The sequence below is a fragment of the Rhinolophus hipposideros genome, assembly GCF_964194185.1.
Source record: "Rhinolophus hipposideros genome assembly, chromosome: 19".
Lineage (NCBI taxonomy): Eukaryota > Metazoa > Chordata > Mammalia > Chiroptera > Rhinolophidae > Rhinolophus > Rhinolophus hipposideros.
Window position 1 is genome coordinate 14,568,224 of NC_138065.1, and position 12,941 is coordinate 14,581,164.

At 38.2% G+C, this 12,941-nt stretch overlaps 2 protein-coding genes across 3 annotated transcripts in view; one reads left to right on the forward strand and one right to left on the reverse strand.

The window, feature by feature from the left end:
* Nucleotides 1-1,198: 1,198 nt before the first annotated feature.
* On the forward strand, nt 1,199-4,986 carry HENMT1 (HEN methyltransferase 1; the record flags this gene model as incomplete). The annotated part of the gene is given in 7 exon segments (XM_081026176.1): nt 1,199-1,215; nt 1,217-1,358; nt 1,874-1,986; nt 2,649-2,783; nt 3,047-3,226; nt 3,862-4,039; nt 4,594-4,986. Coding segments are annotated over 7 exon segments (1,158 nt in total).
* Nucleotides 4,987-8,652: 3,666 nt separating this feature from the next.
* EEIG2 (EEIG family member 2) overlaps nt 8,653-12,941 on the reverse strand; it is a 70,714-nt gene continuing 66,425 nt past the window's right edge. The window contains exon 11 of one of the 2 annotated variants that reach the window (XM_081026608.1): nt 8,653-12,641. In XM_081026608.1, the coding sequence (XP_080882734.1) occupies nt 12,599-12,641 (43 nt within the window). In that variant the 3' untranslated portion in view covers nt 8,653-12,598. The remainder of the gene's footprint in view (nt 12,642-12,941) is intronic. The other variant, XM_081026607.1, reaches the window with a different exon arrangement.

Consider the following 12,941-nt stretch of genomic DNA (forward strand, 5'->3'; position numbering starts at 1 on the left):
CTGTGACTAACACCGCGCTCCATCCAACTGAACTAACCGGCCACCCCGTAGGCTTTTTATAACTGATGTTTGTATTTGCAGCCGAGTCATTGCCGATTCCTAGAGCTTGAAGGATACATCTGCGTTTTTGTTTCAACAAACTTAGAAGCAAAATGGAACAAGACAATAAAGAGGTAATTGCTGCCCTTCCTAACCTGCTTGTATGACTCCTTAAGAGTTATTCTGGCAATTTTTAGATATATATGGGGTTACTAAGATACTACAAACACATTTTTAAAAATAGGCTACAAGAAAGTTGCATGTTTGGCTTATATTTTCTCTTGGACAGCACGATCAGTATTAAGTGCATTTTGGACTGCACTCCTGTATAATACTGGTATTTACAAGCAGTAATAGCTGCTGTGAAGGATCAGTCAATTCCTTTTTTCTAACGGGGTCACGTTCAAGAAAAATTCTGATAACCCTTATGACTATTGCAATAAGAGCATTGCCATAGGTGAGATTAGGCTCAACTCTATATATAACACTAGGGATTTATAGGCTATGAGCAGAGTGAGGGGGTCAGTGGATGGAAAAGAGAACATCAAGGGCGTGGGGATTCTTGCTAAAGGGATTTAACAAAGTTTTTGCTGAAGGCACGCAGGCCAAAGTGATCAGCTATCAGAGAGATTTTATCAGCTTCCTGCCCACCTGGATCCCTGGCTTTCGCAATTCACTAAAGATACCTTGGCTCAGAGGCTTGTAATTGTTAAATGCATTCTTAAGTAATTTCCCCTTCAACTCACTGAGCTATAAAAAGAATAAAGCCAGATTCTTCTTTTCTTTTATTTTATTGGTGAATGTTGGGGAACAGTGTGTTTCTCCAGAGCCCATCAGCTCCAAGTCAAGTCGTTGTCCTTCAGTCTAGTTGTGGAGGGCTCAGCTTAGCTCCATGTCCAGTCGCGGTATTCAGTCTTTAGTTGCAGGGGGCGCAGCCCACCATCCCATGCATGAATTGAACCAGCAATCTTGTTAAGAGCTCACACTCTACCCAACTGAGCCATCCAGCCGCCCCAAGCCAGATTCTTAAGAGAGGCTTAGATGAACTGTGGAGGAAATGTATTGTCACCTAATTTTAGGACAGAGGTGGTTGAAGGGCTAGTATGTTCTGCAAAGTGATTGGGGGCAATAAAGCAGCTTTTTCTGAATCTTGGAAGTCATGCATGATTTAGAACATCTTATTTGTAAACTTTCAGTGCAGTAGTTCGGTTGGTGGTTTTCAAGCTCCCATCAAGAAGATAATTCAGTTTAGCCCTCCGTTATACAGACAGCGTTACAACTTCGTTAAAAATCTGGTGGATCAATATAAACCCAAGAAGGTAGGTATTTCTTTTCAAACATAAGACTGTCTTATAAAATGTCTTGTCAGGTAAGCAGAGACTTCAAAAAGATTATTGCAAGGAGGGAAAGGAATTATTGCAGTAGGGAGAACACTGACCAAGATCCACACTTGTCTCAATAGCTGGGGCAAAAACGGTTTTTTAGAGAGGAGCAAAGTAAACTTGAAAGAACTGGGTGAGCGAAGTTGGGTAAAGGGGTGGTGTTATTGGAGAGTAGAATGTGTTACCCTGAGTAAAGGCTGAGGGCAGTCCAAAGTTTACGGGCTTGGGGAAAGGTGAGAAGCTTGACCAAAGTTTGGTTAACATGAGACATTAACAGGCTTCTCCCAGGCTTATAAATGTCTCAGATTAATTTCCTTTTCTGTACTTTTCTGCCAGAAATATCCTTCCAAATGGCTTTATGGTTTTTTGATACCCACTCCTGCAAAAAGTCTTTGATCACATTTAACTTCTATTTATAAATGTCTTTGAAATACATTCCATCTCATCTACAGGTTGCAGACTTGGGCTGTGGCAACGCTTTGCTAATACAGACACTTAAATGCCACAGTTGCATTGAACTGCTTGTTGGAGTAGATATCAATAAAGATAAAATAGGATCGCAAAGGTAATACCTACTTTCTGAAAGAATTGTGCATTACTCTAAAACTAGGGGCACTACTAAAATAGAGGAAGTGTCAATTTTACACAGTGCATAAAATATGTTATATGTTACACACACTTGAGAGCCTCAGGCTCACCGAATGGCTATGCCATAATAATTAGCTGTATACATTGAATAATTCCTTTGTGTTTCTACCAGTGTAGAAAGCAGGCTCAATTAAGTCATTATAGTAGTCAAAGCATTGCAAATTGAATTTCAAATGGCAAGAATTTAATTAATTGCTGGACACCATAGTAACTGACAAGAGTCCCAGGCTTCCTCCTCCAAGTTGAAGCAGAGCAGTTCTCTAATCTCTTCTGTATGTATTGATTGTTTCAAGAATTTTTTCTTCTAACAAAAAGTTGAAAAATCATTGATACAAAGTGAGGTGGGAGGCCAAAAATAATAAAATGAGAGCAATATCAAATACTCAAAATCTTACTGGCCAGTTTCCCGTGAAAGGAAGTTACTCTCTGGCCTGGTGCTTCATAAATCATGCCATGTCAGACATGTCAGTGTCGGTAGAAGATAATTATCAGGGGGTCAGAGTCCTGTAGTGGATGAGATAATTCTAAACAGAATTATTGTGTTCAAATATCCTTAGTTCTACAATAATGCTTTTGCAGGTGTGGATTGTCTCCATTCTTTGGGGATTACCTAAGTCCCCGGGAGCTGAATTTGTCTATTATCTTGTATCATGGTTCTGCTGTGGAGAGAGACTCTCGTTTGCTTGGATTTGACTTAATAACATGTATTGAATTGTGAGTATTAAACTGATTCCTACTGTATGTTAGTCTCAGTAAACTCAGCATTCTAAATATAATCTTATTTTTCAGTTGCCTATCAGTGGCACTGGATAATTATATTACTATGGGCGAAGGGAAGGATGAGACTATTTTCGCTCACTTACACATTCAAAGAAGGGGTAAATCAATGTACAGATAGAAATTGTTTTGATAAATCAGTTAGGAAAATATTTGCAAATGAAGCTAGATTTTATTATCTCTCCCACTAACCATTTTAGAGTAGAACATCTGGAGCCGAGAGATCTGGCCGATTTTCCTCAAGTCGTATTTGGGTACTTGTCTCCAGCCATGATTGTCATTAGCACACCAAACTCGGAATTCAATCCCCTGTTTCCATCAGTGACCTTAAGAGATTCCGATCACAAATTTGAGTGGAACAGAAAGCAGTTTCAGACCTGGTGAGCTCAGAAGTGTTTTTGTGTTTGGGTTTTTTGGGGACCCCACTGAATGAAGTTTAAAAATCCTGTGAAGTAAGTCTTTATACATTACTGAAATTATTCCAATACAATTAATTTCCAAAGTGCCACTCAGCATGTAATAAGATCATGAAGGAACCACCATATTCTGGGCAAAATAAATGGGGAAGTTTGCTCTCTTAGGTCTCATGCAGGCAAACCTTTTTATGTGAAGGTGTCATGAGTGTTGGTGTGGAGATCAGGAAACGAACCTCAGGGAACTGCGTGGGGCTGCGGGGGTGAGCCTCCTGCCCTGCACGTTCCAGGTGCATCTCCCCAGGGCTTGCCATGTTCCTGGCGTAATTCCAAACCCAAGTAAGAGTTGGGATTGTAGCCCTTGTGTCCTTGTCCACCCCTACACTCTGCTCTGCAACTTCCCTTTTCTCCTCCATATTCTTGTGATTAATTAAACTCGCTCGTTGCCTTAATGCCCCTCAGAGAAATAAGAAAACCCCATGATGAAACATTATGTGGTGCATCATCATGAATTCAGATGTATTTTTCATTTTCTATTGTACTGGAAGCTATCTTTTAACAATAGTGTTTAGAAAAACTTGCTCTCCTTGATTTGATTCCAGGGCTTCAGATGTGGCAAATCGCTACAATTACTCTGTGGAGTTTACTGGTGTGGGAGAACCACCAGCAGGAGCTGGGAATGTTGGGTACTGTACCCAGATAGGGGTCTTCCGGAAAATTGGAGCAAAGGCAACTGAAGCATGCATTGCAGGGCAGCATGATGAATATGTTTATAAAATGGTGAGTATTCTTTGTGAGGTTGCTGTTAGGACAAGGAGTACATTTCCTAGGATGGTGAACTGTTTTTATGAGTCCCCATTGTAGAGAAAAGTGTGAATGACCTTGTTTTGAGGTTGACCTTAGAAGAATCCTTCACACCCCATAACCTGGCCTTTTGCCAGGTCTTACAACAAGGCAAATGATCTGCTGGAGTCTTAGACTACTAAGCGTTTGGGCCCCAAACTCCACTTTTGTGCGTTAGGATCCGCAGGAAAGAGGAAAACACCCAGCAGTTTCACGGCGGGGCTCAAGAAATGACTTGGAACTGAGCCTCCAAACTTCTCAGATTCTTTTGGTTTCAAGAGGTATATATAGTGAAGAATCGACACATTTCCCTTTTAGCAACAATTTTCTTTTTTACCCTATGTGTCAGTAGTTTGGCTCCCATTATAATTGCAGCATTTATGGATTAGTAGGGTTTGACATTTGTACATATAGTTAATTCTTATTGTGGTAAAGTTGCTAATGGTTTTGAAATTTTCCCTCTATTCCAAGTGTTAATTTTTTCCCTTTAGGTTTATTCAATCTCATACCCGAGTTTACAGCAAAAAGAATTCCGCAAATACGCATTGGTAAATGAGGTGTCCCGACAAGTCCAGTGCTTGAGACGTGGATATGTCATAAGTCTGAAAATACTACAGGATGACGCATCTGAGCGGTTAAGTGACAGTGGGCTCATCACATTTTCTGGACCAGTCTTCACAGAACTTGAAAAAACCAACATAGAGAAGTCTCCTAAACCTTTCAGTTTTGGAAATAAGTTTTACGTACCTCTGGAAAGACTCTTTGCTTATCCCAAGGTGAACCGCTTATGTGATAACGTAGATATGATGAGAGCACTCATTGCTGACACAATGAAACTAAACCGTGATGGTTCCGCCGTGAAGGTGGACCTGCATGATGACTGAGCCACCCTTCCTCAAGGTCAGGGTCTTAGCAGTAGTTGGGCTCACTTAGAATTTAAGTGTGTAGTCATAATTCAGGTAACGTTTCATTTTGAAATTATGTAACCTTGTTTTTTAAAATATGCTTTATTTGGGACGGGTTGTAGAGAGTTGGTGTATAGTATGCTTGTTTTGTTGTGTTGGAGCCATGTTGAGTGACATTAAAAATTTTTAAAGAAAATTGTATTGTCAAATAGAGTGCTTTTTGCCTTTTCCCTGAGTAAAGGGGATAAGGGTAGCTTTAAAATCTCTAGGATTCTCTGCCTCTTTGGACTAAATTCTAACCTTTAAATCTTAGCCTAAAACATATAAAACAGGAATGCAGGTGATTGAAGAAAATAGAAGTCTCCTCATGGTATAAAAACTGTCCATGGTATTTGAGCACCCTCTTCTCTGGCAGCTTATAATACTGGTTGGAACTGATTGTGGTGGTAGGGCGAGAGGTACAGCTTCATGTAACGAGGGGAAAGTGGTCTAAGTGAGAGACGTTTCTTTCAGTTGCCCGTCAGTGAGGAATGGAAGTGCAGAGGTAAGCTGAGCAGACATGACAGTTCTGCATCTTAGGTATTGGGCTGTTCTATACTTGCTATGTACCTCAGGGACAAAGAAGGATGTTTGACTTTAGCTACCACTTGTATGTTCCAATTCAGAAGGAAGGAAAAAAGGAAGGAAAGGAACAGGTGTTGGCTGTCTGGTAAGGTTTGCCACTTAACTACTTGACCAGATTGTCTCTTAACACACCTTCCAATGAGGGAAGCTGGGAGGTGTCATTTTTTATTCTGGGGGTCTCTGTGCCCACTTGTTGCTCTTCTGCCAAGGAACAAGAGAAAGGACATTGTGGCAGCTAGCCATTAAGTAGATGGAAAGTGGATTTGGTGAAGTGGGAGGGGACAGAAGGGATTCTGGAAGAGAACCATCACATGGTAACCAGCTGTTCTCTCCTTAAATTTCATAAACTGCTCCATCAGATGCTGTCCCCCCGCCCCCGCCTTTGTACTTAGACGTTTTCCCCTCCTGAATGCCTATGATCTAGAGATTTATACACTTAAGGACAGACAAGGCTGAGTGGGAGATGGGGAGGTGGGGCGGGGCGGGGGGAGGTTAGCCTTCTCTGTCCTTATCTTCCTAGGCCTCTGCAATTTTTACCCCATGACTTCCTTATTTATCTGTGTTAGAACCAAGATGATATAAAATTAATAATCTAAGTTTAATTTACAAAATTAATGCTGTAAAAGTTAAGAATCCAGAACTATACAGAATTTAAAGGAAAGGTGTACCCTCCAAACATCTTGAATTCCGTGTTGTGAAGTGAGCAGCCTTGCATGCCTACCATTTCTCATCGAATTCCAGTGGATAAAATGTCTATTTTGATACCAGTTAGACAACCATCAAAGTTTTGCTTCTTCCCAATTAACCACAACAGTTTTATAAGAACTAATGGCCTTTTTGGGGGACAGATGTTTCTTTTTCCTAGGAAAACCGCCTGAATGGGATACACTGTTTTGTAAATATAGCAGCATCAAGAACAGAAACTTTGATTTAAGGAATTAAACTGCACTGTATGGCAATAATGTAGGAGGCAGTTATCTGCAGATTTTTCTTGTAAAGTTACTACCACCACCACTATGGGCCACCCCCCAGAATAGGTGTGAAATTTGTTTTGGAACCTCCTTGGTCCTTGAGAGCTAAGATTTGCTTCCAATCCCTACTTCCATGGTCCGGGCATCTCCAAAACCCATTTAAAGATTTCTGTGAATTCCTAGTTTAGGTTCTCATAGCAGTCTGTCTTCAAGTTTATTTTCCACACAGTCAGATGTGAAGCTGGCCCTGAGTGTTTCTGAGACTCCTGAAACTTCCACACAGCAGCACCCATCTTACATCCTTCCCCGAGTTTCTCCTCCCAACCCCTTTCCTTCTGTTCTTTCATAAAGTATTTAAAATTAGTGCTGAAAAAATACAAAATGGGTTTTCCCTTTGGTCTTAATTCCATATACATAGGGGAAAGGGCAGAGAGGATCACGTGGGAGACGTATATTTGAACTGAATCACTGAAGTTCAATACCAGAAGGTGGCACACTTTCCACTAAAATGCATTCTTTTGCTTTGAGCATTGCCTGATACAAGACGGGGAAAAAAATCTTAGTCATACTAATTTTCTATAGAGCTTTGAAGCTTTTTGCAACACAGGGAAATCACTGCTTAAATGGTTTAAAGACCTAGTGGTAAAGTCAATTTCTTCAGAGAAATGGTTGAGGAAACATCTCGACATAGCTGTTATAACTGCATAGGAATGGTGTCTGAACTAATTCATACAGGAAGTTCTCTTCAATTTCCTCATGAGTCCATCTGGAATAAAGATCACTGACTCGGAACATTTAAATTTATTTTCTGTTTCATAAACGTTTGTTACATTTTATGTCATGTGGGATGGACTAACTCCACCAAAGACTACCATGCACAGGTAAAGATTTTCTTATATGTGCTGCTACCGGGTATATGATATACACAAAGGAAGAGGTAAAATAAGGTAGAAGAGGGGAGGGTGGGAGAGAAAAACACTAGGCGTTGTCCTGACAAGAAGGCTGGGCCTGGGAACCCCACGCCTGAAATGAGGGCCGAGAGGTCTGAGGGGGCGGATCAGTGGGGCCTGCCACATTCTGTGGTCTGCCACAGTTATCCTGTGTGATCCCCTATATCCTATATACTGAATAGGAAATTTGAGGGTATCTCCTAGAGAGCTCAAACCCTACCCCACTTCTGCCAGCAAGTAGGATAATTTCTCTTTAACTCATATAACCTTTTATAATTTGCACTGTCAAGGGAAGCCATGACAATCCGCAGAGAAAGATCTGGGTTCAGACTCAGACCGAACCAGTTTTTTTAATTAACTTTGAATTGCTATTGTAATTTGAGTATCAGCAGAGGGAATGTGTTGGCACTGTCTTTCCTTTGGGAGGACATTCTTGTCAAAGGGAAGAACAGTTTACAGAGTAGTGTCATTGGACATCATTTAAGTGGTGATCTTAACCTCTAACAGAGGCACATTCACTGACCATCTGTGTGTCTAAATACTAGAATTAAGATGTGTGTAGATCTCCACAAAGGCAAATTTTAGCTTGATAAAACACTTAAGTGCCTATTACGTGCCATATTCTTAACATCTTACAATCCATTCCTCCCTCACCCCGCCCCCCCCCCCAAAAAAAGTATTATCTCCATTCTAGATTAGAAAACAGGGTCATAGGGGAGTTTGAATTCAGACTCAGATCTGTCTTATTCCAAGGTCCGCGCCCATGCCACTGCAGGGGCTGCCTCAGGGTTCAAAGAAATGTCTTTTACTGGAGACATTCAAGACTGTGCTACCATGTTTACCCAAAAATAAAACCTAGCCAGATTATCAGCTCTTAATGGAGCAAAAATTAACATGAGACCTGGTCTTACACTAATTTTTGCTCCAAAAGATACATTAGAGCTGATTGTTCAGCTAGTCTTACTTTCGGGGAAACACAGTACAACCTGGTAATAAGGGAAACTCTCAGGGAAAAGTTATACTGACTGGTCTTTTCACTTTTGTTTTCTTACGTTGGCCAGTAACAATCTTAACTGAAAAAATAAAGTATAAACAACATTCTAAACTTTTAAGATATGATTTTTATTGAACATGTATAAGATACACCCTTACATTATTACAAATACTTTACAATAAAACTCAGTCTTTGTAAAAAAAAAACAACAAAAAACATTTTCCCGGATTTATAGTTGTGCAGTTAAAACAAATATAAATATGAAGATCATTCTCCAAGTATTAGAACAGAATACTAATGGAGTCACTTCAATAAAATCTTTTTCATAAACATTTACATGATTACCCACAAATGTATGAATTTCCACAGGATCAAATAAATGCATAAGAGAAAGGTGACTGCAAAAATAGAATGTATTTCCAAAAAAACCGAACTGAATATACCCTAAATGTCTTCCTCTCCGTGAGACTTGGTCAATGAGAATTTTCTTATATACATAACAAACATTTATAAATGCAGAGTATATTTATTGTTCACGTAAATTAAAAATGTTGCCAGCTTTGTCATATAGGATAGTAGCTAGAGACTACCTACACGACCATTTAAAATATACTGTGTATATAGTTTTTTATGAAAAGTCACAAAAGGGAATAATAAGGCCTTTCTTTCCAGAGCAGTCTTAAAACAGTGTTCATATAGGCATATATCATTCTTTATATTTTTAGACTTCATATTCTTTAACATCTCAACTTAAAAGTATGCGTAGTACCTAAGGTAAGATATAAATAGTGGCGTAACACAAGTTCAACTACAGTACCTGATTATAGTCACATGATGTACTATCTAGGAAAACTGACCAAGTGTAATTTCTGAACTGCCTCAGTTAAAGGCCTGTTAAAATAAAATACAACCCCATCACATGAGCCTAGTCTCTTCAGAGCATCATTACATGTACTGACTTAACACTTCAGTAAAGTATTTAAAAATATGGTCACCTTCAGCTTGCAAAGTGGTCTAGTTAGCATGGAAATCTCAAAGTCTAAAATTACTTCGGGGTGTTTTAATTTATTAAAACTCATTGCTATTTGAATATATTTTGCCTGGAGGCTAGATTATTTTTTCCTTCTAGCAACAAATGGGTTAAGTGGCTCATAGTTCTTATGCAAAAAAAAAAAAAAAAGACAAAACGTACATACAGAAGAATCTTGTTGGGTGTTATTACATATTTGGATAGTATTTTGCTGGAATGGGATGGTGGACTTTAAGACTCTTGGTCAAGCCTTTGTCAGATTATAAATACTACTCCACATTAGTTGTCTGTGTACAGAAGCCTTCAACACCACCACAAATGGGAATCAAGCATCAAAGTGGAAAATGATGGCCCAGGGCCTCCTTTCCCTTTGTTACCCATCACATCCTCTCTGGTCTCAGTCACCAGCAAAAGTCACAGGAAGTGGGCTCCTGACTTGCCTCTGTATTTCTCCCCAAAAGACTTTCTTACCTTACCACAGGCGTGTAGCTTTCAAATACCATTGATCTTTTCTCTAGCATAGGATTAGAAAATGTTACACATCTGCAAATTCTCCAAGACCGGGTGGTTTGAAATTTGATTTTAATATTTAAAAGTCAATGTATTAAGATCTACTTTTCAAATTACATTTTCTAAACTCAAAACAAAACCAAAGTGGACTTAATATTTAATAAGATTTTTTTTCAATTGCTACATGGCTAAGATATTAACAGTGCATGCTCTCAGAAAAGAAAGACTTGGAAGTAAGGCAGACACTTAGGCACCTTTAACAGACATTTTCAAGGACTGTAATGAAATATGATTGCAAAGTATGCTGATGGAACACAAAATAAAATGAATCTAGACCACTGACTACAGAGGACACTGCCATCTCTCTTCTTCCTAATTAATGTTTGTTATATTTACTCATATAGAAATCAAGATGTATCTGGTGGTTGCTAAAATTATAAAGGCATGATTTTTATGCTTTTCAAAATCCACATTTTGTTTTTAAAAAATAATTTTATGTCGCTTTTAAATACACTGGTATGAAGGTATTGCCCAAGGGCAGCCAAGGATGAGCTGACAGGGCTAGTGCCCTAATTACAGCACCTTTTACTACCTGAAGAACGTCCTCACTGAACCTTGCTTACAATATAGTTTTTATTATCATTTCAAAACTGCAAAATCATTTGCAGAAGTGCCAATAAAAAATAGACCCTAGAAATAATATTTTGAAAATAGAAAAATATGTTTTTAAAACCTGTGACAATAAATCTCTCTCTAAACAATATCTTCGTATCTCTATTAAAAACTTTCTTTGATTTTTTCCCCATAATATATAATGAACGGATCAGTTCACTTGTTTATTCAAGACCGCAAGTCTTTACATCTTAAGACAACATTTTCCTTGGTTAGACTAAAATGTTCAGGTGAATTTGTTTTCTTAAAAACAAATCTTAAAAAATAAAAAGTTTCATGACTCAGAAAACCCTATCTCTTGATATTCAAAATATTCTACACTGGGGTGTCATCTCTATAAATCTCAGAATCTATCCGTAAAAGTAGTATTGGATTCATTTGGAATACTCAATCCTTGAAATATTGAAAAGAAAAAAAAAAGAAAAAAGCCCTAACATAAACTATTCATTTTCCCAAACCTCAATTTGGATATTAATGGTTTCTTAAAAATAATATATTTTTCCCCTTACTTTTGCCAACATGAAAATACCCAGACTAAAGTAATTCTAACATGTTATGTTACTTGGACACGGTCAGAGTAAAGACTGGGAATTTCTAGTTCTACAGAATCTACATTTTTCTTCAGTGACTAATTCTAAGAAAATGGAGATCTTTCCAACACAGAAACTGTCACATAAGACCAGAAAAACTCTTAAGGTTGATCTGCTGTGCTATTAAACTAGATCTGGACCAGATATTCTTATTTTAAAAGCTCTGTATGATGTATATTGTACTGTTGTCTTAAAACAACTAATTTCTGATCTAGTAAGAAGAAAACAATAGAAGACCAAGGTTCATGTTAATAATGTTAGCTGTCCCCTGTCTTTTGTCCACTGTCTCCTGGGAATACTTTTCAATTTCAGATAAGTCTGAACTTATACAGAAAAAGCTGCTGTGTTTCTCATCATATCACTATTTCCCTCCTGTTGTTCTAAATTTTGACTCCTGAAACCAGCAGATACTATTCACTTAGTAAAAACAGCTTTTCTGTAAGGCTGCCTCATGGTAGCCTAACATAGTGAATATCAACTTCTCTTGAATTTCTTCTCTAGTGCTAGTGGGAATTCTACAGCTTATCTATTATTAACAAGTGACAATACATACTGCATTATAATGGTATTATAGACATTCATGGATCTCAGACTTAAAAACACTTGTTTGAGTTATGACTGATACGTTTAGAATTATTAAGCATTTTACATGTTTAAATTGTAATATAACTTTTTCCCAAAGTATGAACACCCACATTTTTATATCAATGATGAAAAAGAATTAATAAACTTAGTACAATACTGTAGGTAGTATAATATGGAAGATTTCCTTACCAGGAATTATAACTATCTTGACAGAATTTATAGGGTTTAAATGATCTTCACTTATTGTCTCTCGAACATAAAATTAATTATAGCCCAAATCTGTTGAGCACCTCTATTGCAGGTTTTACGTTTTAGTACTAGAACTCAGCTCAGGTATATAGGTTTGTTTTCCCCACCAGGATGTTTTCAAAGAAAAAGTCATCTTTTCATTATCATGTGCAGTGACCACAGAAGCTGTGTACCTCAAAACACACATGGCACGCTGCCTTGGTGCTGCCATTCTGATGGCCCCTCTTGGTGCGTGGGAAAGGGTAGCGGTGGGCACTTTCAGAGAAGAAACCAGTGTTGGCTTTCCTCGTGACAGACGAACATGCTTCCTTTTTAAAAGAGGTTCATTTTCTCCTAAGTGCTTGAATAAAGTGCCTTCATAGCTCAATTGCCCACATTTTAAATCACAGGGAAGCTTCAGTTCACCAACTTGACTTCTAGCGTTTGATCACAACTTGTTCATAAGCTCCAGACACCACCCTAAAACAGCGGGAAAAAAATAACTTCAAAATTTTAAGCCATCATGTTTGAAACTGTTATAGTTAACCTTGGCTCCAAAGAGAGAGTGCATTAGGCATTTTCTGCTAGATTTGATTTCTACAGGGTTTAAAGATATCAGATAGAAAATATTTGAAATATTAAATGTTTATAATACATTGGATTAGTCTAGTCCCTGATCCTCTCATACTTATTTTCCCACAATAATCTAGTAATGTTTCCAAATTCTTACCCTATCAACACACTGTGGCAAACATGATTAATATATAAATCTTAAAATCA